This window comes from Cynocephalus volans, chromosome 1, assembly GCF_027409185.1.
Source record: "Cynocephalus volans isolate mCynVol1 chromosome 1, mCynVol1.pri, whole genome shotgun sequence".
Taxonomy (NCBI): Eukaryota; Metazoa; Chordata; class Mammalia; order Dermoptera; family Cynocephalidae; genus Cynocephalus; species Cynocephalus volans.
Genome location: NC_084460.1, coordinates 257,485,492 through 257,512,392, shown reverse-complemented (window position 1 = coordinate 257,512,392; position 26,901 = coordinate 257,485,492). Strand labels below are relative to the sequence as shown.

General features: G+C 39.5%; 1 protein-coding gene across 3 annotated transcripts in view; it reads right to left on the bottom strand.

Moving 5' to 3' along the window:
- The window catches only part of MYO1B (myosin IB), a 171,136-nt gene that overhangs the window by 94,283 nt on the left and 49,952 nt on the right, over positions 1 to 26,901 (bottom strand). For all 3 annotated transcript variants that reach the window (XM_063088395.1, XM_063088404.1, XM_063088414.1), the window contains exon 3: positions 25,931 to 26,046. In XM_063088395.1, the coding sequence (XP_062944465.1) occupies positions 25,931 to 26,046 (116 nt within the window). The remainder of the gene's footprint in view (positions 1 to 25,930; positions 26,047 to 26,901) is intronic.

Sequence of the window (26,901 nt, the reverse complement as noted above, 5' to 3'; positions counted from 1 at the left end):
TAATTAGTTATGTACACATCTTTGTATCCCCTACCTGAGTATAAACTCCTCTAGGGCAGAGCCTTTCTATGTAATTAATCTTTGTGCCATCCACAGAGCTATAAACAGAAAATGTAATCAATACCAAGTTATGAATGAATGAATGAGTGGATTCTCTCCAAGCAGTGGCAAAGTCACTACTGGAGTGAGCTCCATGAGGAACGGTAAACATTAGGATATTCATTTCTTCTACCACTTTCATGCAGGGAAGAAAAGCATTGCTGAGATTTCTTGCGAGCCTTCCTCCTCTCCAGCTCCTCCAACCTCCAGACAATAGTTCAGAGATGCCACTTTTATTATCATCATTGGCAAGAAACACAGGAGAATATATTACAGCAAATACAAAGGAAGTTTTCATTCCCTGAACTCTCTATGGATTGTTTATATAAGCCTTTATCTCGTGCCCCCAGTACTGCATTTTAGCTTTATATTCCCACTACTACTAGATCCAAAATAATGCAAAATTATTTCAAGCATGAATACTCATATATGACACATAAACACACATATGCATACATACACATGAGGCTTCAGATATCACCAAATGACCCTGCCATCGGTTTATTTCAAGTCAAAGCACCTAAGTTGAACACTTACCTTTTCCTTGTCTGTACAGATATTTCTAAACTGCTGTCCCTAAAGACAGGGCCTGATTCATCTCACGGAGAGTATAATCTTAATATAAATAAGTTAAAGGCCAAAAGGGATATTTATTCTTTCAGGACTCTAGAGAGCCTCTGATTTCAAACTGACATGAATATTTACCAATTAAAGTATGTGAACACTCAGAAAACTGGCTTGTACTACTGACACCCACCCCCATCTCAAGTACAGCATAAATGTCATACTTATTTTCTTATAAGCACAGATCTTGACTTCACTTTTTTTTAAAAAAGTGGCAAAAGTAAGGTTCCAACGAATACAAGCCCTTGTGCCAATCTTGTTCCTCTTCTTCTCTGGCAACATTAGCATGTACCCATTACCGAGGCCCACATTTATAACTATAAACTGAAACCACATACCAGTCTTCCAAACCACTCTGTAATTAAGGAACCTAAATAAATCTTTAGAGAAGTTTTTAGTTAAAAACAGTTGTGACCCATGTGCTTCGCATTATTTTGTGACCATGTCAGCATTGTTATTTACCACACACAGAAATGAATGGTTCATTATAACATAATGACGATAACGTAAGGGGGTAAGCATGGTTTATTGTCCTACCACATCAAGAGCACGGTTTTATCCACTTCTTCTGTCCTCTAGTTGAGCTCTATGAATAGGGAGAGCCTGATGTTTAAATGCAGTCTCCCTTCATTTCCAGATCAGCCACACGGCTGTTCTTTGAGGGGCAAACTTTCTCCAGCACTAACGATGTCTGTTGCACATTCCCAAACACTGTATCTATCACTTTTAGGTTTTAGAAGTTTGGTTTGGGGTTCGTCTGTTATTTTGTGTCAGGGTGGAACATTGGGTTGCATGTTCAAAACAAAACTATCTAGCTGGTATTTATGTTTCTCTCCCATCTTATTTCTGTTCAAATGTTAATCTCAGTGGTTCTGTTTTCATGTCCTCACAGGCAAAGTCAGGGCTTCTTTTCCCAAAACTTCATGCCATGCTCTCCACCCTGCCATTTCCTTGCTAAGTCTGCTTCACCTCATGAGCAAAGCAGAAAAGATGTCTGTGACACACAAATAGATCACCATCACTACCTAAAGCTTTGCTCTTCCAAACATGCCCCCACGTTTCAGCCTCTCCAGCTCTACTCTCATGAGGTACCTGCGAAATTATTCTCCAAAGTAAGTCTAAATCCATTCTGGGGACCTTTACTTGGTTCTCAATGTGGTGAACACGTTGGCCAAAGTGTTCAACGGAACAAAATTTGTCTCAGAAAACTCTCCTGAATTTAGATAACTGTTTCTACCTTATTTCAAGTCTTTTTCTTCAAAAGTTCTCAAAAGGCCTTCCCTTTCATTCAATCCTGAATCCTAGAGTACTTTTGAATCACACTAGCAAAAGTCCCCTCCTGAATTCAACCCTTTTAAAATGGCTCAGTCTCAAAATTCTCATCTACGATTGAGATCTACAAGCCTCAACTACTACTTTTCTTTTCTAGCTCTGGTTCACCCTTAAAAGTAGGATGTTTCTAAACCAAGTAACCAAAAAAGTATTTTTAAGAACTGCCTAACCTCTATGTGTTTCACCAATTTTAACTTCATATGAAACCTGATCATGGGCTGAGGTAGTCCACAAGAAGGTCATGAAAGACAAGGAAAAGGAGAAAGGGAAATCTGTGTGGTGTGTTTTGCATGGTAACCATGAGGCTTTTTTACTTTGGTTTTTAAGGAGAGGCACCATGTTGCCCTTCCTTGTAAAATATTACTGTAGATATCTTTACATCTCATATTCTTGTCTCATATTCTTAATTCAGAAACATTTGCTCACTTAGAAAATATCAATCACCTTGTTAAATTGGTGTTATTCCCTTCCACCTGACATTCATCCTATCACATCTTAAGGGAAAACTTCAGGGAAAATAAGTCTTTATAATTATTTGTACATTTACCCCGGAAAACTTTACTGCATTTTTGTCCTATGCCAGTACAAGCATGGAAAATTAACTTATTTACATAATATAGTTATCCCCTCATAGCCACAACATGAGTAAGCAAGCATTCCTTACAACCCAAACTTCAGAGCCAGAGAAGACAGCGAAGAAAAGTAAGCCTTTCTTCAAAATAAATAGTAATGGGCAAAATATAAACTATGAAGTACAAAAGAAAGAATATGAAAATAAACATAAAGGATGGGATGAGGGGGGAGGAGAAGATGGATGGTAGATGTACCTAAACAGTTGTAAGATTTCTACATTTTACATAAAGTGGTATAATATTAACTCTATATGGTTTCTAGAAAGTTCAGGATATATACTACAATCCCTAGAGCAACCACTGACATAGTAACACAAAGAGCTATGGCCAAAATAACTAAAAAATTTAAGTAAAATTACAAAAATTTTTTAAAAATTCAAATAATCCAAAGAAGGCAGGAAAAGAAGAAAAAAAACATAGGAGGCAAACAGAAAATAAGTAACTATATGGCAAACTAAATCCAACCATATCAATAATTACATTAAATGTTAATGGACAAATCCTCCAATTAAAAAGCAAGGAGTGTTAGAAGGGATATAAAGCAAGATTCAACTACATGCTGCCTACAGGAATCACATTTAAAATATAAAGTCATAGACAGGTTGAAAGGAAATAAGATGGAAAAGTTATACCATGCAAAAACTAGTTAAAAAAAAAACAAACCAGGTACTGTACTTTTCTTCTTATACAGTCTAACCCAAACCCACCCAATATAAGAAAAATGCATGCCATTCACATCCAGAGTGCAGGTAAGATTTATCTTTAAAATGAGCTACAATCATTTTTCTAAGAATGTTTTATCAACATTTAGTTTTCTAAGTTCAAATACATTCTTATATCCTAAACATAAATAGCCATGTTGCTTTCTTTTGGCTAGATAGCTGGAAACGTCTTTTCTATTGGTTGCAAAATAGAAATAATACCATTGGGTTGAATCATTTTAAGATGACATCTGTTCTAGAATGACAACAGTAAAGCATCAAGTAAAGCTCAAAAGTCAGATTTTAAAATAGGACATGACAAACAGGCATAGAAAGTTCTTTCTTCCTTTAAAAGCATACTGGTTTTCAAAAACAGACCCCAAGGTATTTTTGTAAAATTCCGCAGGCTGCGTAAACGTATACGAGGTCTCCCATTATTTTTTAATGGGTCACTAAAAAATATATTCTCATCTTGACAGTCCAGTGTAAGCACTATGGGGGCAAAACCACAGCATTTGAATGTTTCATGTATATAAAATGGTTCATGTGTTGTTTTAAGGAATGATAGAAATCTCTGCATAATCAGACAAGAAACTCTTCTACTTCAGCATTAGAAATAAGCAAAGCTCTTTATTTCAAAAGTCCAGTTGCTAGTTATAAAAAATAATCCAAAAGAAACAGCAAGGAACACTTAAGGGGGGTATTCTTCTTTTGAGATTTTAGAAACCTTTTTTGTAATCCCCTTGTGATGAAGAAGCTTAAGGGCACATTCAAATTCTTTTGACCTCATGGGGCTGGTCACTATCAAAATCACAATGGAGACCCTCAGGCTTGCCTAGTCCAGAGCTGGCTTGCTAGGAGTCACTCAACAGAATAAGCACCTTTCCTTCTACTGGACTGATATGAGGGTGGAATGGGCCATGGGGTGACTCTCTTTCAAAGGTGGGCTGCAAAGCCAGGTATTGGAGACATGCATTAGGAAGCAGATAAAAGGTTTTGAGAGACTAAATCATCTCAGGCAGGAAAAGGACTGGACTTAGGATATGAAAGCAGTGAGGAGGAAACATCTGCCTTTAGAAGCCCTGGAAGCTGCCCTTTGGAATTGAGTGGTAATCCCTTGTGCTGCTGAAGACTTCCTTCTGAATACTTCTACTGCTTCAAAGAAAACAGTACCCAGAAATGCCCTAGCATGAAACAAACTGCCATGGGGGAAAGTCCTGCACAGCGGCAGCATCCTGCTTGTGCTTGGCAAGTGGTCAAAACCAAAGAGGCTAATTCCACTTCTTTATCAGGCTTTGCTACTGCAGGGCCTTATCTCACAAATTAATGAAGGGTAAATGCCTTCTACTGCCTTGGCTCAAATAACTAAAATAGAAGAGCATGTGGAGGCAGGGGGGAGGTCACCCACAAGGGAGGGTTCCCAGGGCAGTTCACAGATGCCCATGAGGGAAGAGGCATTGTAATCACCAGGAGCACTCTGGAGACCATGACTAAGAGTTCGTCCTCTAGAAGCTTAACATCTAACAAGAAAAACACCTAAGTCTCCCCAAAAAGGGTGATGAGAAAAGGTAATAAACATGTCAGCAAATTCCTAAATACTTTCAGAAAATGGAAAAATGACATTTACTCAGACAATAGGTCATGGAAAACTGCAAAATCTGAACCCCAAGGCATATGCAAGGACAGAGGCTGGGAGGAAGCAGAGAGCAAGGAGGAAATTATGTTATTTCCCCTGTCCAGAAATTAACAAAACACACCTGATTTGGGGAAAAGAACAAATAGACAACTGGGGCTCTTAACTCAAATTCCATAAGCCATTAAAGTATTTTAGTATCTCTTTTAACAAAAGAATTCCAATAATCATCTTTTATTACCCAACTCATTAAAAGAATTACAAAGTTATAGTCTACAAGAATAGCCTTTCCCGCTCAAGGTAAATACATTTAAACAAATTACCAACAAAACCTGTTTGGCAAAATAGCTTATTTCACTTAATGCTATAGTCAATTTTTATGACTTATTACAGGCAACTAAATTCTGAAAACACTTACATCAAGCAAAGTTACTCCAAAGACCTTCCTAATCACAAAATGCTAACCGATTTTTCACAGATAGATGTTCCCTACTGATTTAAAGCCTAAAAAAGCACCACCTCAAATGCCACCTTGTGTGTCTTTTTCTTTGTCAAACTTTGAAGCATACATTCTGATCTGAGGTACTCCAAACCCACATCCCAAACAGACTGTTCAGTAAAGTGAACTTTTCATGTTTAACACATTCAAATGTAAGCCACTCTGAATCATCTAACTCTGACAGCCCCTGGCGCCTGCAAGTACAGAGGATGCAATGATGTGGATGTCACAGCTTTGCGCCGGCAGAAGGGCAGGACGCAGGGTAGCCATCCTCAGAAGAAAGCACTGGCTGGGGACGTTGCGTGGCATCATGTACCGTAGAAATGCAGAGCGATCTGGCTGCAGTTATCACGGAAGGCGTGGGTACAGATGGCGTGTGAACTGGAACCCCAAGTACATACTACTTTTGGTTTTTTTAAAAAATGGACAAAGGAGAAGGAATGAGCAGTAGCAAAAATTCTTCAAGCTCTGGTTTGTGCTTCTGGCCTCATGGGACTGTGCAGAGGATGTTTATAAAAGTGCCCTGTACAGTGTCTGAAATGCAGCAGGCACTCAATAAACGACTGGGAGGCCCGCTGGGGCTAAATGCACAGGTTTACCTTATAGAATCAAGGTCACGAACTATTCACACTTAGGAGAACTAGATCTGCAGCCATTTCATAGAGTGGCTGCAAAATTGAACTAAATCAACCAATATTAATGAGATGCCGGAATATAAATAATAGATACATGCACACATATACATAGAGCACTGCATACATACAACGGAATATCTGGGTCTGCATTATTATTGTGGAGAAAGAAAAGTAAATTAGAAAAATAATAAAAACAATAAGAATAATACTGAGTCTTCCCAGTTAACAGATAAATGCATATCAGGATACTGTACAAAGAAGAATGTTCCTGGAAATAATTTTAAGAGAATTCAGTACTCATTAATTTAATAAACACTATATGTTATCAGGACATGGTCAGGCAGAGGAATACAAAGGATATCATCCCAACCCTCGAGTGTTCGATTTAGAGAAATCATGTATTATCTCACTAGGTAACAATTTAGCTATGTATTGACAAGTCATTTGGTGTATGTGGCTTATTGAAAACAACAACAGCAAAAAAGAAACCTTTCACTAAAGCATAAGAGGAATACCAGAGCCAGAAAAAAAAAAATTTTTTTTAATTAAAATTTTGCTTTTCTTCTTAGCACCTTTCATCCCTTCCTTTCCATCACCAGTTTTTGTCATTGTCTTAGATGAGTTCCTCATTTCTGGCCTTCAATAACCTCTTCATTGGGTTTTCTATATCTAAGTAAGACATTTTCACAAGCTACCTTGATACAACACTATCAAAAGATAATGTCAATTTCATTACCATGATTCTCTCTCCATTCCTAGTCTTGTCCCCTTTGTAGCCAGATTCAACTTCTTGCTTTTAGGCATCTCTGTAATAAATTTCTTACAACTCAAAGCAAGTTTGTATCAGATCTGTCCCCAAAAAACTATTGACTCTAAGGAGTACTCTCATCTTAAGTGTAATGTACTTATTCTGCTTAGTGGCCAGAGAGAAGTGCTAGCTGCATGTCTGAGGATTTTCTAGGCGCTCTGGACTGGACTAGAGCCATCCTAACATGGCCCAGGAACTCCTCTCACTCCCACACCCAAGGTTTAATGCGCACCTATTCAAATAAGGTTTGCAAACTTTGGACATAGACAAAATGTAGAAACCCTTCCTCCTCTAGATTTCCAAATAGAAAACGATTAAATTCCACTACGACATAGCCAAATCCATGTCTTAATTTTAAAAAGAAAATCAGCAACTAGAGGAAGAATGAGAGGAATGGGATTCAGACCATGGAGACAGAAGCCCCCTCAGACAACAAGCAGGCTCCAGGCTTAGAAGGACTGACAGCTTCCTCTGAGAGGACCAAGTGTGGTCAACATAGGACTTCTCCTTACGTGGGTGTGTCTTCCAGATGGTTCTTACTCCCACTCCCTCCCTTACCCCAGAGTCCTGGTCCCCACCCTAAGGAAGGGTCTTCAACAATAATGTAAGGAATGCTCAAGATGCCAGAGCTGTTCCACACACTATCCAGTTACTGTTTATATGGTTTGTTTGTTTTTAATAATGTTAAAATGTCTGCATACCAAAAATAGCTTCAAAGTGGTCACATAAGATCGGTAAACAAAAACACCATGTGTATCACTCTGCCTGCAGGCTAACTTCCCTGCTGCCATCTTCCTCCCTGCTGGGGTTATCCTAAAATGCACACAGGTCACTACATCCTTCAGAAGTTTCCCTGGCTTTCCACCACCCTCTGGCAGAGCCTGGCCCTGGACTTTAGGCCAGGGATGATTAAACAACAATGCTTTAAGCTATACTACTGCTAGAGGAAGACTGAATGTTGGCACACAGAAAGTGCCCTGATGAAACATTTCAAACAACTCTTGCGAGGCTCCATCACACAGAAAGAACAGCTCCAAGATGAACCCAAAAACAGAGCACTCAAATGTCTGCTTCCAAGTATTTTAAGTCATGTCAATATTTCTGCATAGTGACCACAAGAAAATGATTGCAGCAAAATATCACATACACAGATTACGCATACTCATATACGAGAGTATCCGAAAGAAAGACACACTTGGATCTGAAAGCAGGCAGTTAGTATTTATTACCACATGTCTGCAGGGGGAAAAAGTCATCTGATAAAAGACTCTGGACTTAACACCAAACTTTGAGAACCTACTTAACCACTTAAACCAACACTAAGAACTAAATAAAGTCGTGAAAGCTAGCAACCATCTTCTCAGAATAGCTGGATCGCAAAGACCCTGGATGAGAACACTCATCCCCTCAAGGCACTCTGGAGACAGACATCAGGTCCTTGGGAGCTTTGCATGGTACCTATATATATTTTTGTTACAAAATATAAGCTCATTACAAGCTTTTATCTTCAATACTGAAATTTCCCTCATTATGTATATCTAGACTGACTTCTGGTTACCCAGAGAGGTCAAAACTAGGCAAGCTACCCTCATACAGAACCCAGTCTTAAAGAGCTTAACTTCTCACTGATGTGCTACAGATTACAAAGCAAGCAAGGTCCTGCTCCAGAGCTGGCCCGGCTGTCCTTCCTGGCACATCTCCATGGAACTCCCTGCCTCTCAGCTTGCTCTAGGAATCCCTTGCCTGTACACCTATAGAATCCCATGCATGTATCTATAATAGCTTTGGTATGTGGTGTTTTAAGTTTGGGAGGCTTTTTTGTTTACAGTTTTCTCTCCCTTGATAGCAGGAATTTTGACTCACCATCCAAGTGCCTGGCACACTAATTAGTGAAATAAGTCCTAACATTTTCTTTTCTCCTATTTGTGCAAAAAATTGATAGAATTACTGTATGGTATTTTCAAAGTCTAGATATTCTTACCAGCTATTTATTAATAACCAAATAAAGAGCTAATCAAAAGCAAGTATATGTAAGCACACATTCATATGCTTACAAGAGGTCTATGGATTTAAAACACTCAAGGAAGAAAGTTAAAGAGAAGTGGGACTCTATTTTACACTCCCAAGCTAGAATTCATTTAGGTTATTTTTTAGGATTTAGCAATTCTCCCTGATGTTAGTCTATATAAATTCTATTTGAAGACACAGGCAAATAGTCATCTAAAATCTACTTTTATAAGGTAGTCAAAGGGTGCTTACATTTGCACTAGTAACATTCTAGGACCCTGCAAGTTTTGAACTAGGAGGCAAAGGCAATGAGAATATCCCACTCCTACCCTTCCTACAGTCCCCAACTCACATGCCCTCTCTCCTCCAAGAGGAGATATACGTTGTCACTTCTCTAGGTCCCTCTTGAGCAAATTATCACTTTAACCCTAATTTTCTTTTTGGGTTCTACAGACGATATTTTTCAAGTGCCTACAATCTGCCAGGAACCGTGTCCAGCATCAGAGGGTTAGGGGAGGATGTGAAGATAAAAATTCTCAAGTTCAAGGGTCTCCCTCCATCAAAAAATTAACATTGCACTGGCTTAAGTTTCAAAGCTGGTTAGAACCATTTTGTCAAAATTCCAAGTAGACGGATATGTGAATGAATACAGAAGAGATCAGCATCTTCTAAAAATCCCCAAAAGACATACTGGCTCCAAGAAAATCAATAATATGGGAATTGGACCAAAGATAAATCTTCTGCAATAAACTATCAAAGCATTTAGCCACATCTTCAGATAATCACATAATATTAACTACTATAAACAATAACAACTAAATGTGACACTACTAAAAGCCTTTGTTCATAATAAATTTAAAAGTTATTGGTATCACCATGCAACAGTAGCGTAAAAGATAAGGAATAACAATAAAAACATGAAAACTGGGTGAACAGTCTTACTTTTATAGAAATGCATTTGAATACTTAAATGAAAATGTGAAAATGCAGATTACAGTTATTGTAAGAAAAAAAATTTTTTAATACTTTAAGAGAGCTTTCTTTCTAAACTATACTACTAAACTCACATTTAAATGCGTGCAGAAGTTTGCTTTACATGGTTACCCATGAGTTGAATTATCAAACAGTAACAATGTTACTGCAGTGATCCTAGTAGACAGGAGACAATGTGACATATTTACTAAATCCCATTCCATTTTCCCCTTCCTGGGCACAAGGGAAGACTCCATTTCCCAGCTTTCTTTGCAGTTAGGTTGGCTCATGTGACTGTGCACTACTGGCCAATGAAGAAGGCTTGTCCATGCTCTCTTTTCACCTTCCACAGCAACCTTAAAAGCCACATGTTCCAGATGTTACAACTACAAAATAGGAGTAGCTTGGATATTTGAATCACCACTCAGAAGAGAGCCTCTGAAGAGAGCCATCTAACCCCCACCAGACTGTGCCATCGGTGCAACACAAGCCTTTGTTATATTCTACCTTGGGCTATGAAGGCCTATTACCCAAGCATAACCTACCCTTTTTTGACTCATAATCCCTTATTCCCCTTAGTAGATTCTCAAACACACTTAGAGTATAACCTCGAGTTTCATCTACAATAGATGGAAATTTTGCTAGCAACCAGCACAGAATACCTGAAGGCTAAAAAGAGGTATTTCCTGAGTGTCTACGATGTACCTAACACTAGGCCTCCAAAGTGAGGTGCAGGCATCCCACAGCATGCCCCAGATGAGCCACTGGAGTATGGATATGACATATTAGACCTTCTATTTATATTTCTTTATTCGTCATTTTTAAAAATTACAGTTCTTGTGTATGTTTTATAATGTACACAGTACATTAGGATAGTATTACTTGAAGTCAGCTATAGATAAGCAAACATACTGAGTGGATTTTAAGACCATTGATCTTAAGTGTAAATTTAAATTAACTGTAATGCATAGTCCCTGCTCAAAAGATTCTTACTCTTGTAGAAGTCCAATATAGTTAAGCATCCCAAATGTGAAAATCCAAAATCCGAAATGCTCTAAAATCCAAAACTTTTTGAGCACCAATGTGACACTCAAAGGAAATGCTATTAGAGCATTTCAAATTTCAGATTTGGGATACTGAACCGGTAAGTGCAACGCAAAATTTCCAAAATCAAAAAAAATTCAAAATCCAAAACACTCCTGGCCCCATTTTAGATAAGGGATACTCAAACCTGCACTTAAATAGGAAGTAATTAATGAGATATATAAGACAGTATACAATGAAATGCTATATAATTGTGACATAATACATGATATGGACAATATGTATTGGTACCACCAAGTACCCTTAGAAAAGAGGCTTCAAAATGGAGGTGGTGCCCCAGATACATCTTGAAAGATGAGCAGGATTTGAGTATATGGAGAAGAGAGAAGTGAGTATAAGAGAATACTAGACGAGGGTGCCTGGAAAGGAGAAGAAATTTCAGGAACAGTGAAATTTCAGGAACAGTGGGATGAAAAAAACAGTAGGCAAAAAGAGGCCAAGTGAAGAATTTACAGCTGATCACTAGCTACAAATTTATCAAACTCAACTTCTCTATTTTCACAGCCAAAATCTTTACTTAAGACTGATTTTAATTTTAAAAAGTTCTATTCAAGATCAATGCCATATATATGCAAACACCAAGGAAAAGTTCAAGTCTCTAAATATAGAAAATGACAAAGATTTTCAGGTTTGAAAATCCATTTATGCTAACTAAACTATGACTGCAAGACAAATTACAGCATTTGCAATCATACTGTTATAATGGAAGTTAGGTTATGAAAAGGAAGCAAATGTTCCAAGTGTTGTACACCATTTCTATTTGTTTTAGGAACAATGCCCAGCAAACACCCATACATGTTTCCACGTTTCCTCCTTCCTTATACCCACGTTCCAGATAATGAGTAACCAGACAGCAATGGCTCGCTCATATCACGTAATATTAAACAGTTATAATTTATGTCTTGAACATCTTTATACTTCAGCAACACTTTTTTAAGTACATTTCTCTAACCTCAGATGAGATTCTGCCATTTTGAATGTCCCTGTTTTTATCCCTACTGCTATTTACATGTGTATAAGCCTCTGTTATTAGTAATGGTCAAGGCAATTATAAATATAGATAAAAGGAGCAACACTATGTGGCCGAATTTGACGTAGGGTGTATGAATGTGAGGACATGTCTTTTGAAAGCAATCAAAGCAATGGCTTAAAAACTAGCAATTCCTAAAGAAACATTCAAGAGCCCTTGGCAACCCTTGCTTCATGAAAATAAAGAGGATTAAAGAGACCTCTGTTCTTAAGTAGGTAACCTAAAGTCTTCAGTAGGTAACCCAAGATTATGCCTGTGTATTTCCCTCAAAAGTAGAGGTCCATGGGGCAAACCATCCAAATCTTCTCTCTCTTTAGGTGATTTCTGATTTTTTACTGTTGAGGTGGACTAAAGGAAAAAGATTAATAGAAAATGCACACATTCTTTTTCTTTTGGTGGCTGGCCAGTACAGGGATCAAACCCTGGACCTTGGTGTTATCAACATGACACTCTAACCAACTGAGCTAACCAGCCAACCCTAAAAATGCATATATTCTAACTACTCCTCTATTGCTAAATTTGTGTAAAATTAGGCAAAGCCATCCATAATGCTTAGGATGTTCCCACTGTAATTGAGGATATTCTTTTCAGAGCGCAAGGTGAACACCTATGCATCCAAACAAAGAATGTTAATATCCAAAGGTGAGGGCTTCATATGCAAAGGAGTGTGAGTCCTCCTTAGAAGCCAATAAAGATCATAATCAGTATGCTTCATGTCAAATGTTCCCCCATCTGAATAACATGATTCATCACCAATAGCAACTAGAGGTTTTGTTGTTTATTAAAACATAAACGAATGAACATCTGTTTACACTTATAAGTCATTTCAGCATTCAGCTATTCACCATTCATTCATTAAAACATTGCATATATATATATATACATATACATTCAGGCATATTTAAGAAGTCAGAAAAAATTTCCCAGTTGGTGACTGAAATGCAAGATGGCAATTATTCCAGACACATAAGCTTGCAATTTTAAGTAATGTCCTTATCCCAAACTCTCCTCCTATTACTTTGGAGTAACCCTCATAATCCTTCAGTCTTCCCAATGATTCAAGCAGACTGGTATTTGAATGTTTTATTAAAATTAAAAAATAGTTCTACATAACGCTATCATTTCAACTCAAATGCCTTTTCTCTTTCCTAACATCCTGGTTCACTATGCCATAACCCAAACTGGTCTTTTGCTTTATCTTCTATATACCTAGTTATTACATGACAACAGCCACCTATTTCAAGAATTACTTCTTCAAGACTCAACATAGGTAGCACCTTCAGATTTCTGAACCCACTGACTTTTCTGTGCTTCCAACTTATTCTTTGTCTTTCCAAGTATGCCACACGGGAGCCACTGCAGGTTTTTGAGAGGCAAAGAAAAACAATCTGACAGGCACCTTTAAAAGATCATTCTAGCCAGCAGCCACAGAAAGAAGATGGTTAGGGGGTAGGGGTGGGAGAAGGAGACAACAGGAGAGGCAAAGCAGGGAGGCCACTTAGGAGGCTCCCCCAATAGTCCAAGCAGAAGGGGGTGGTGGCCTAGACATCACAGTGGCAGTGGAGGTCAGAACGGGACATAAAGGCAGGGCCAATGAGAACGGAAGACAGGTTGACTGTGGGTGGGAGGAAAGGAAGAAAAGGCTTGTGCCATGAGTAACCAAACATGGTGAGAAAGAGGCGAGGGAGCGGGGCCATCCTAGGTCTGGCTTGAAGCCTGCAAGAGCTTGAGACGCCTCTCAGACAGCCGAGAAGAGGCTGACAGCTAAATGTTCAGGGGAGAGGTCCAGCTGGAGATCTGAATCTAGGAGGCATCAGCACAGAGAGGGTTAAGCCCACCTGGTCCATCTAAGTGATGCCTACAGAGCAGAAGAGAAAAGGCCTCAGAGCAGAGCCCTTGGAGGCACCAACAGTTATGCATGTAGAGGAAGAGGTGCTGCTAGGGGAGGCTGGAGAGGGAGCCGCCAGCGGGCTGGGGATACAGGAAAGCGTGGGGGCCACAAAGCCAAATTTTACAAAAGGTTCCAGGAAGCAGTTGTTCACATTGTCAAATGTTACCGATAATTAAAGGAAGGGGAGGATTTGAAATGGCCCACTGGCCTTGATAACATGGAGGTCACAGATGATCTTGAAAAAAAGTTTTAGTGGAGTGGGGGGATGAAATTCCCATTAGAGTGAGTTTACTAAAGAAAAGGAGATAAACTGGAGACAACAAGCATACCCCAAATTTTCAGAGTTTTGTAATAAAGGAAAACAAATGAATGGTGTGATAGCTAGGAGATGTAGAAGCAAGAGGAACATTATAACACATATACTGGCAGGAATAGAAGAGGGAGAAAAAAAAAAAAAGCTGGAGTATAATAGAGAAGGGAGATAATAACAGAGAAAAGTCCTTAAAGACTCAAAAGGGATTGGTGGGATCCCGGGCACAGGTGGAGGGGCTGGAGACGGGAGCTGGACAGTTGAGTCTCCATAACACTCAAATGCTGATTGAACTGAACTGCTGAGCTACCCTTAGACATTTCTTAGAAAAAGCGGGCCCACTGATTCAGGTTTTTAGCACACCATACAGAAACTCCACCGTTACGCTGGCTTCAGAAAGCTAACGCTCACGTATTTCAGGACAAGCTTTCTAATACTTCTTAAGAACAAGCCATGTCAATGTCCACATCTATGGTATAAAAAGAAATATATTTGGTCTTCATCTCATATTCCCAGCACAGAGCTGCTAAAACCTCTGGAATTTCCTGAGTGATAGGAGTGTCTTCTATTATTCATAACAAGCCCCTTGACTGTCCCTGAGGTTATGCTAATGAGGTGACCCATCATGGGGCCCCTAGATAGCTTCACCAGAAAGACCAAGCCTGTGGTCAGAGGGTGGGAACTGTCAGTCCCACCTCCCCATCTCCAGAAGGGGAGGGGTGCTGGGATTAGGTTAGACAAACTTGAACAACAAGATGGGGGAAGGAGGGTTTCCAGGTTGGCCAACACACTGATGTGCTAGGAAGGTGGGGCGCCTGGAGACAGCATGGAAGCTCTGCTCCCCCAGCCATCCTTTGCCCTATGTAGCTCTCCCATGTGACTCTTCCTGCACTATATCTTTTATCATAAGCCAGTAAATGTGAAGTAAAGTGCTTTCCTGAGTTCTGTGAGTTATTCTAGTCAATTCTCAACCTGAGGGTGGATCACAAAAACCCCTGAACTTGTGGTTGGCTGGGCAGATGGGTGAGTAGCCAGGACACCCCATCATAGCTAGCATCTGAAGTGGGGCAGTCTCATAGGACTTAGCCTTTGACCTGCAGGACCTGCACGGACTCTGTGTGGTTAGTGTCAGAACTGAACTGGATTGCTGGACCCCCAATTAGTGTTGGCGAATTGGCTGGTGTCAGGAAAAAAACACAAACTTGGTGTCAGAAATGATATGAGAGAACACACCATATCTGCTATGAAGCCATGGGGGGATATAGGACCATGGGAATCACTGACAGGTGTGAATGTTTCAATGTTGAAATTTAAGTGATCAGGTTTAAGGAATAAGAAACAAGACTACAGAACCTGAACATTCTTAAAAATATACACATGTTGAACCAATAACCCTAAATGCAAAAAAGACGGGGGTGGGAGGCAGCACATGAAGCTGGTCTGTTTGCTTCCCAAGCCTTAAACACCCTAAGAGGTTGGATCCGAGCAACATGGAGCCGATGAGTAACAGCCGTAGCCAACTGAACATGAATAATTTGCCTAAAATAAAACAGCTACTTGGTGAACTGACACACTAAAGAGGAATCTTAATTTTACTTAAAACCTTTCAGAAGCACATTCATAAAACTGTAAATGTTGAGTGACTGAGCATGAATAAAGGGAATCAATACTAGGAATTTAAGCCTATATACACACTCTTCCTTAGGCTCAGACAAACTATCTGCACCATGTTGGGAATTAGGGAACCCAGAAGTCCTGAGGAAGAAGCCCCCCTAGTCCAAGTCCATGCCAAAAGAGTACCTGGAGCAAGGCTCTTCTAGGTACCCAGCTGAGTACAAGGCTGCCTCCAGCTATTTCAGCTTTCCAGGGAGTGCTTGCCATCCTGACCCAGCACTCCCCATGCCAGTCAGGAGCCATGCCCAGCCTCTTGTCCTCCTCCCACTGCCTCACTCCTCATCTCTTTCCATCAGTGATAGGTTCCATGAATTTGCCTCTGAAATGTCCCCCATTCCCAAAGGAGCCTTATGTCCTGTCGCTTCTACACTAGATTACTGCAAAAGCCTATGGTCCGTAGACCTCACTCTCCTTGAGTTCCTCTTCACCCACACCCCAGAACAGTCCAAATCCCAGGGCTGATCTTATCTCTCTTTCTGCCTGCTTAAACGTGCAAATTCTTACCACACAAGCTCTCCATGACCCCATCTGGTCTTCCTCTTCAGCCTCATCTCCCCCTCCCTAGCTCGCACGTATCCTGTGTTCCAACCTTAGGGAACCAAAAGTTGAATTTAGATCACTGACATGCTGTGTTGTTCTGTCTCTGCCTCCCCTTGAGATCTTTGCACCTGCTATTCCCTCTGCCTAGAACACTCTTCTCCCAGCACATCCCATGGCTCATCCCCTTACCCTTGGGGGATGACAATGAAATAGCACCATCTCAGTGAGACGTTCCCTGGCCACTCCGTTTGTAATAGTGAACCACATCCTCATGTCCCCACAGCCCTTCAGTCCCCTCCTGCTTCTCCATAGCGCTTATCACCGCCTAAAATACCATTTATTCTATTTATGTCTCTTGTGTATTGTCTCTCGGTGCTAGGATGTAAGCCCAACAGGGCCAAGATTTTTGTCCATTTTATCCCCAGTACCTGCACTACTACCTGGCACACAGCAGGCGCTCAAACAACATCGTGAATGAGTGAATCAACACATTTCTCTCTGACTGGAAAATTCTTTCCTGGGCCTTGAATCCTCTTCCTTATCCATGTGGCAACCTCATCATTCAAGAGTCCACTACCTAGCTCCTAGCTCATCAGGCAGGGCTGGCAGCACACCTGACACAGTGGACCACACCATTTACTGCCCACACTCAGACACACTCGTGAGTGCAGGGGGGCACTGTTAATCATTAAGCTGACACGACAGGAAGAATCAGGGCTGTCCAGAAAATCCAGGACATGCCCAAACTTTTATATGGCAGCTCTCCCTTCAGTAGTTAGTTATTTGTTGGTCTGTCTCCCGCACCAGGCAGAGTCCTTAAGGACAATTCATCTTCGTATCCCCAGCACCTCACAAATATCGTGGACGCTTACTCGCATTTATCGAATGAATGGACAATCACTTCCACTGGGGAATGTGGGACCCCTCAAGACTGGCTGGAACTGGGCGGAAAGTAGACTCTGGACCACGGGGGCAGCAACAAGTCCCCTTCCTTAGGCTGGTGCGCAGGAGGCTATTCCCTCTGAGTGAGTTTCTGCCCCTTGCCCACCCTGGTCCCCACCCTGGGCTCCGCAGTCTCCTAAGCGTGGGCCTCAGACTTGCTTCACAGAACTGTTTCTGTTACACCTGGCTTTGCCAACTTCCCCAGACTGGACTGATCAGGACCAGTACCTGCCAGACCCTGCTCAAACAAACCCACATCACTCCCTTTGCCAGACCTGCCCTGTCCTACTGCCACACAAGACCCAGCAACAAACCATGGCACTGCCTCTTATTTCAACAAGCAAGGGGTGGGGCAGCACCCTCCCCACCCTCTAAATAGGGCTCCCCAGGTAGGTTCCAATCATAGTTCTCTTCCACAGGGATAGGGCATTAGACTAATCCTTTCCAGGGCCCAGCCTCAGTGCCACTCCTCTGGATAAAATGGATCTTTTCCAGACTGATGCAGAATTTCTAAGGGCCTATCAAAAACCAGTAACATCCTGGCAGCAAGCAGGCTATTTTGCAGCGAACCAAACTTTTCCCTTTAAGATTATATCTTTGAAAGCATCATATGCTGTGTGAACATGTGCTTGGCTTTACAAATAGCCTTTTCAAAATAAACTCTTTCAAGTCTAAGATATACATTTGGTGAGAAGGAAAGTAAATTCTAATAGGGGATCTAGAAATTAGGATTCTGAGACTACCCAGACATACCAGAAACGCTTTTTCAATTAATAAGTGTATTCTCACACGATAAAAACATTAGGCTGGCATCAAACCAACCTTCCTACTTTAGTTTGAAAACCTTCACAATCTGAAAGAGAAATTAAGTGAGGTCTCTTTCTGCCAAGAGTGTACACTCTGAAAGAAAGTTTTGAAAATTGACCTGTTAAGCAATGTACAGTCATGTGTCACTTAATGACAGGGATACATTTTGAGAAATGCATAGTTAGGAGATTTCATCATTGTGCAAAATATCATAGAATGTGTTTACACAAACGTGGATGGTACAGCCTACTACCCACATCTACACATTTAAAAGGTACAGTAAAAGCACAGTATTATAATCTTAGGGGACCACCATCATATACTTGGTCATCATGGACCAAAACATCACTATGCAGCACATAATGTACTGGAAATAAATGTCTGAGAGTCAAAGGCAGTAGACTCAGTTCATGGAGCATTTATAGAAGCTGCTTAGGTTCTAGGCCCAGAGAAGTTTCCCGCCACAGACCCAGCCTCAGGGAGCTTTCAAGTTAACAGTTGACCTGCACCATCACACAGCTACTGCGCTGCTATGAAACTCGTCCAAGTCAAGAAGTTTTCTACGCCATGGTTGTCCAGAATCAAACAAATATCCTCCAAGACTGAAAGAAAACATGGTGCCTGCCTTCAGCTTATTATAAGCCATGACAGTCACACATACATACATACATACATACATACATACATACATACATGCATACATGCATAAATAAATAAATAAATGGGCAGTTTTAGCTATTTTCAAAATGGTACCATTACACACGAGATGTTAATTTAAGGTACCTAAACAGGAGAGTAAGACAGAGCTCTGATTCCCTCCTGCACAAGTTGATCGTGGAGAACAGAGACCTAAGCAGATGCAAAGCCTTGCAGAAAACAACCCATCATCCACTGACTTTACCTTAGAGAATACGGCTCAAAAGGTGTTTTAAGAGCATCGTTTAAAATTCATTTTTTCTTTCACAAAAGCCTCCCTCCCTCTGCTCTTTCCCTTTTCCCTCCTAACTGATGGTGTAAACAATCTTGGTTTCTGAATACCAAAGTGGGAGTATTATCTCCCCCATGAAGACAGGAGACTTATTTGTTTTGTTCACTGCTGTATCTTGTTGCCTAAGAGTGCCTGGCACATAGTGAACTCTCAATAAATATTTGCTCAGTAAATGAATAACTTTTCTAAGCAATAAGCAGAAAGAGAGCTAGATGGCAAAGCACAAAAACCCTTTTTTGCAACTGTTTTTTTTGGGGGGAGGCACTGGATCAACTAATCAGTCATTCCAAAAGTAAAATGAGATAAATAATACAACAGCCTCAGTGACATGACATAAACACACACATCCTTGAGAAAGCACTTTTACACCCAGTTATACAAATAATCTCTATGAGAATTCAGGATCTAGTTGTCATAAGAGTTCTCAAAACAAATACAATTTTACTCACAGAATTTCAATGCTGCTGTAGAGAAAAATATTGATTACATAAAAGGGATAACGTCTGAGTACTCTGCCCTGGACCCTTAGCCTAAGCTGTGTACACCAAACAATAGCACTTGTACATTTTGAGATATAATCAGAATGTTCTTTATAACATTTACGTGGTTCACCTTGAATGCAGTGAAGTGAAAACAGGATTGACGAGGACTCAAATCACACAAGCATTCTAGCAACATCATTCAATAGGCAATAGCATGCAGTCCTGCAAAATCACTTTGGCACAAAATTAGGAATCAAAGGTTCCACAGAGACAGAGACTCACGTCTGGACAAATGACATTAGCACCATCTCAAATCCTCCTACTAATTACTTTCCCATTTTTAGGTGAGGGTAACAGGAAATTTTTCAAAGACTTAAGCTATTTTTCTAAGTTTTTAAAATTTATAGCTGGGTTTTTCATTTACTAAAATAAAAAGACTGCCTGCTTTTAATAGCGCTTGTAATGCCTAATGTAATATAGCTAACACATTTCATCCTAATTTAAGGACACACTTCAGTGCACTCCTGACTGTGACCACCAGAAGTGTTGTTTTCAGGTGCCACAATACACTTTTCCTTCTGGTGACAAGCTCCCTCCAAGAGGCACATGGACAACATGGACAAATTAAAACTGAACAAATATTTAGGATGGAAGAGCACCATAAAAATTTTAGCTTATTTTTCAATAAAAATGAGAAAAAAATCTCATTATACTGCAGAAAACTACGAATAAACTCCTCAAATATCGTACCAAGAACAGTTTGACTTTACAGAACTTTCAGATATGAGATAATACATGTAAAATGTAATGAAAAAATATTTAAAACCTCTTTTGTTCTATAGTTATTGAGTTCTCAAGAGAAAGGCACTGAGAGAGCCACAGAGATGTGCAGGATAAAGTTCCTGACCTACAGAAGCTTCCATAATAGTGAATAATTGTTGGGCAGAAGCCTAGAAGGTTGGAAAATTTGTATGTACATGAAGACTCACTCAAGAGGGTGACACTGAAACATAATTCACCATAGTAAGACGAGGTGCAGTATAAGATCACATGAGTGGTTCTGATAACTCAGAGGCAGGACAAGTCACTTGTGGGTTATAATGGGGCTGATCAAGCCTTTAAGACAGACCCTAGGAGGCAGGCAGGATCTTAACAGTGGAGATAAGTTAAAGGGTAGGAGACATAGAAAGGAAAAGACAAGAATGGCTGTGACTCACAGGGGTCCATAAAAAAGAGTAGGGTTTGGGACTGGAGAGGATAGCTAAAAGTGGACTGCAGAGGACTTTAAACACTAGGCATGGAAACCTGGAGCTTATCAAAATAGTAATAGAGAGTCCATGAAGGTTTCTGGGAAGGGGAGTAACATGATCTGATTTTAGGAAGATCCATCTGTTGGTGATAAACTACATAATGCTGCAATGTCAAAAGGGATTCACCCAAAAAAAGCCAGAGGATTGGGTAACTAAAATACCTGAAGGTCTACTGTCACGGTGCTGTTCCAATGAAGTGGAAGGAGATTAAGTAGCTCGATTATTTTCCTCCCTTCTCATCTCTTATTCATTCCTGTCTATGGGGCCTTGGCAATCTGAAGCAGTTCTCAATGAATCCAGTTACTGAGTTGTACTAAGCCTCCCTGGGACACATAAAAAAATTCCTTATTTTCAAAGAATTTAAAAGTCACACTGTAAAGACATTCCTTACACAATTAGAAAAAGAAATGGTGTAGACTTGGCCACGCAGCAGAGCCACATTTCCCTGGAGATGCCACCCAATGACATCACGCTCAAAGGTGTAGCTCAAAACATAAAGGGGACAGGACTTCAGAGAAAGGAGGAGAAAATGAGTCCAGCTGAGGAGTTTGATGTTTGGGAGACTAAAAATCCTGCAAATGACAATATAAACCTATTTTTGAAAGAAATACTGGTAAGAAACCACTATGTGAAAGTCATGTACTTACATGGAATGTAAATATTTTTTAACTGTCTGAAATTTAAAGAAAGATAAATTCTAGATACCTTCAAAAAAATACCTGGATGCCTTTGCAGAGTGACAATAAACAACAGCTCAAATTGAATTCCAAATGTAATTTGGGGTAAATTAATTTGCAAATTTTTCAAAGTATATAGTCTGAGCATCTGCTTAAGTTATTTTCTGTTCAAATTGGAACCAAATTCTTGAAATGGTTACAGTTAGAGCGCATCAAAAGCTAAAGCCATCTTACCCCCTTATGTCACAAACATCCTATTTGAGAATGTAAGGCTAGGAACCAAGTTAGCATTGACTTTTTTTGAAGTTACTGTCGAAGATGGGCATTCACAAAGAATAATGCAGGGAAATGCATTAAAGGAAGTGGAAAATGTCCCACCAGGAAGAAAGCGGCAAGAAAGAGCATGTGAAAATGTTAGAAATGTGTTCCACGTAACTTATTATGACAACAATTATTATAATTATCATTATTAAGAGCAGTAGCTATCCTTTACCACAGGGCTATGGCAGATTCCATGATAAGCACTTTACATATATACCAGATTATCTAAATAGTATTATCTAAATATCAATAGTTATTTATCCCTCACAAAAACCCAATGAGTTAATAATTATTTTCCCATTGAACAAAGCAAACTACTTAATTTCTCTGAGTTGAAGTTTCTTTCAGTAATTTGCTCAACATTACATAGCTTATAAATGGAAGAGCTGGTACTTGAACCCAAGTCCTCTTCAATGCCTTTTTCTGAACCATTACTATATTCCAGGTCAAATAATTCTTGTCACAGTTACAATTTAATAAATGTTAAATTGTAATTAACATTTGTTATGTTGTTAATAATTACAATTAACATTTATTAAGTTGCAACTGTGACAAGTACAAGAGATCTGGCCTCTGCAGGGAGTGGGTGAGGGAAGGGTCTTCCCTGAGGAGGTCTAATGCCATCTGAGGTCTGAAGGAAGAACAGGAGTTGTTCTGGGGAAGAGAGAGGGAAAAGTATTCCTGGTAGAAGGCACAGAATGTGCAAAGATGCTGAGGTGGGAGGAAGTGTGGTGAGACTGAAGACTGAAAGATCAAGGCAAGATGGGGAAGGGTGTGATGTGAATCTGGTAAATTCAGATGCATTAAGTAAAGCTGTATCTTGCACACCATGTACAGGGTTTTGTAGGCCATGGTAAAAAGACTTTTTCTTTATCCTAAGTATATTGAGAATTTACTTTGTTGCTGGTGATGGTTGTTTTCCTTGGTGGGGAGAGGGGTGAACCAGGACGGCAGTGCCATGTTGCCTCCTACAGGATTCTTTCAGGGGCAAGGGTAAAAATGGATATTGTGGAGCATAAACTTGTATACTTCTAAACATTCTCTATTTACACAAACATTATATATCTAAACATCCCCAAAATGGAGATTTAAGCTACAAATGGAAAAATGGCATGTGGACAGCCTCCCAAGGTAAACTGAGGCACAGTCAAGATTATCTTGGAGGGCCTGGGTGCAGAAACACAAGCAGGATGGAAGTACACAGTAAGAGGCCCTGCCATAAAAATGGTGAGCCCATTTCCAGCTGAGAAGAGCAACAGATGACTGTGTCTACACTGTGGCTCCACTCCCCCTCCAGTGGTGTGGCTTTGGATAAAGTACTTGATCTTTCTGTGACAATATCCCCATCTTTAGTAGTACCTACCTCACAGGACTATCTTGATAATGAAATGAGTTATAACACACGAAAAGTATTTAGAGCAGTAACTGCAGACAGTAAGTACTCAATAAATACTAGCTATTTTTATTAATATTGTTGTTACTATTATTGTGAAAGATCACAATTTGTGGGATGTAATTAAAAAGGGTACAGAAAACATTTGTAAATATACATCCAAAACAACATGTTCTCAAAATTATGTGTGCATAAAAATCACCCAGAAAGCTTGTGAAAAATGTAGAATACTGGCTTGTTAGAGGTAAGACCTAGGAAACCAGATTTTTCATTAAGTCCCTGGGGGATTCTGACACCGCTGATCCAGGCATCATACTTTGAGAAGCATGGCTTCAAAGCTTAAAATATAAAATAAATATTCAAGCATCAAATAAAGTACTTCATCACAAGGGCTTAACATAGGGATAACTTTATAAAACAAATTTCAGATTTTATTTTTCTTAAGGCAAAGTGAAACAAGATCACTTGCAAAACTTAACTTCCAGAAGAAAATTTAATAATCAGAATCTGCCTGATTGGTAAAATCTATACTATTCACAGTTTTTAATAATTATCTTCACAAATTACTTAAATCTTTAGTTCTAAATGGTCCAAATATATCACCATGTGCTGCATTATCAAGAGAAACTAAGCATCTGGACAATGATATATATAGATTCCTTAATTATTAGATTCTATTTTCTATCAAAATTAATAGAGCTGATCTTTAATAGTACAGAGAAAATCCTTTACTGCTAGGACACAACTAAGACTGTCTGTAGGTTCTTTCACTTTAGTTCAAGGTTTCTCAACCTAGGCACTACTGACATTGTTAGCAGATAGTTCTTTATTGTGGGGGACTGTCATGTGCATTATAGGACATTTAGCAGCATCCCTGACCTCAACCCACTAATAACACCATCCTACCCCCAACTGTGACAACCCAAAATGTCTCCAGTCATCGTCAAATGTACCTTGAAGGGCAAAAATCACCTCTGCTTGAGAACTACTGATTTTGCTTAAAAAAAAAAAAAAACTCCAAATTCCAGAAGTGACTACAATTTGGCAGCTTAAGCATATACAAATGCCCCCCTCCATACCCTAATGACCAATAAATCCTTTCCACAGTCAAGACATTTTCCAAATATTTCTCCACTGATATTTACAGGAACACATATTTATATATATTGCATGACAATTTGCGGTTGTTTGCAGCATGTCATCTGTTTTGAGAGAGAGAGAACAAAGCTATTGCTAAAAGGTAATAATAATGATAGTAATGATAAGTAATGTAGCCTTGAGCAGCTCTTGACACTTTTCAATGCACTTTTGGATACATTAGTCCCAATCCAGTGTTCAGGAGCAGTTTCCAAATATTCTAATCCCACATTCAACAGTTTAGCACATAAAAAGCATTATATTTCATCTACCAATGTCCCTCTGTAAGACTTCATGGGCCAGTGGAAGCTCCTGGCAATAAGGAGAATGTGAATTCTAGTAAAACACTCGCATGGCCACAGGAAGGGGCAGAAAATGCTTCTGCCTAAGGAACGAGTGGCGAGGTCTCAACTCATTACACAAGTTGGCCCAGCTAGGCATCATTCTCTTTTCCTTCTCTTTAAACTCAATAGAGGACATGAGAATGTCAACAGTGAACGTACTTGTCTTGGGTATCAGTAAGTGTAACATAACTTGAGAAGTCAAAAGTGTAAGATATTGTTTATATCATTTTCTGGGTATTCTCCTTCTAATTTTTTCTTTTTCAGACATTTTTATTTGGGGAATCAAAAGTTCTAGAGTCTAAGAACTCAGTTCTGCCACTGATCCACCAAACCCAAGAAAACTTTCCCAGTGTTATTTTTCAGTCATTCAGACTAGAAAACTAAATTCTAGTGGTATAAATTGGCAGAATCATTTCGGCATCTCTTAAGCACATCAACAAAGAACTTACCTTGAAAGAGTAGACAAATGGAATCTACATGTATTGTGAAGGAATGATTTGCACTAATAAGTGAACTTTTTCAGAAAAATCAGACTAGTGACTAACTTCAAGGCAAGTGAAATCATTGGCCTATCGCACACATCTGGTGAACAATGTACACAAAGACTATAAATTAAAGGTATTGTTTAGTCCTTTTACCTAAATACCACCACACACCCAATACTTAGGATCTTTCTCAGCCCAACAAGACTAGAAAATGCTGCTTGGGCTCTTCATAATAATAAACAATGCACATTCTTGTTTTATTTGCAAAAATGATTAGCAGCAGCTGCTATTTACACAGAATTTTTAACAGAAAACATTTTACATGCTGAACCCAAATATTTCAGAACTTAAAGAGTCTGACACCAAATGAAGTATTCTGCCTTTTTTAAAATTTAAAACCAAGCACAACAATTAACTTCTACATTCCTTTATCCGATTTTTTAAAAAATGACTAGAACATTTTCCTGAAACTCAAAGGAGACAGCTGCACACATCTGTCAACTACACATCTCTGGAGTAAAAGAGAAACTTAATGCTTTAATACAGCACTTACATGTGAGGGCTCAGTTCATAAAAATTCCTATTCCTGTAATCTTCCACTTTCTCTGGTGAATAAATGGGCAAGGACCGGTATGGGTTAACAGATATAACCACACTTCCAATGTATGTCTGCAAAAGAAAGAGTAAAATATACCCATTAGCACACAGGATGTATTTTAACATCTTAAACTTTAGTGTTGGACAGTTTCATCCTTTTAAAAAATTTTCATCTTTTTAAAAACACTAGTTCTGTGGTGCTACAGTTTGGATGTGGTTTGTCTCCGCCAAAACTCATGTTGGAATTTGATCCCCAAGGTGACAGTGTCAGGACGCGGGGCCCAGTGGGAGGCAGCTGGGTCATGGGGGCTCTGCCCTCCTGGGTGGCTTACTGCAGTTCTCAAGGTAGTGAGGGAGTTCTCACTCTCATAACACTGGATCAGTTCTTGCGGGAAAAGATAATTTTCGGCAAGAGTAGGTCCTTATAAAGCAGAAACCCTTTTTGTTTGGTCCCATCGTAGTGGCTGCCTCCCCTTTGACCTTCCGCCACATTTTCAGCACAAAAGCCCTTAGCAGAAACCCAGCAGACACCAGCTCCATGATTGTTGGACCTTCCCTGCCTCTAGAATTGGAGACAAATAAGACTCTTTTCTTTATAAATTACCAAGTCTCAGGTATTCTATTAAAGCAACACAAAGCAGACTAAGACATACAGCTTTATTTTATACTTTTCAAGAATATTTTGCATGTCTGAAGACAGATGGTCAATATTGTTTATTTGTATTGCTGACAAATGGGAAGCACAGATTCATACCTTTAAAATACTTTTCAAAATAAATCTCTAGATTAACTTCTGGTTCTGAATAAAAGCTGTCCAAAGCCCTGTTATACTTGCCAAAAATTTCGTCACCAACTACTGCTAATTGTGAGCAAGAGACACGCTGCCCCTGATTCCAGTTAGAGCTTTTGTTTCTGTCTTTTCTCACT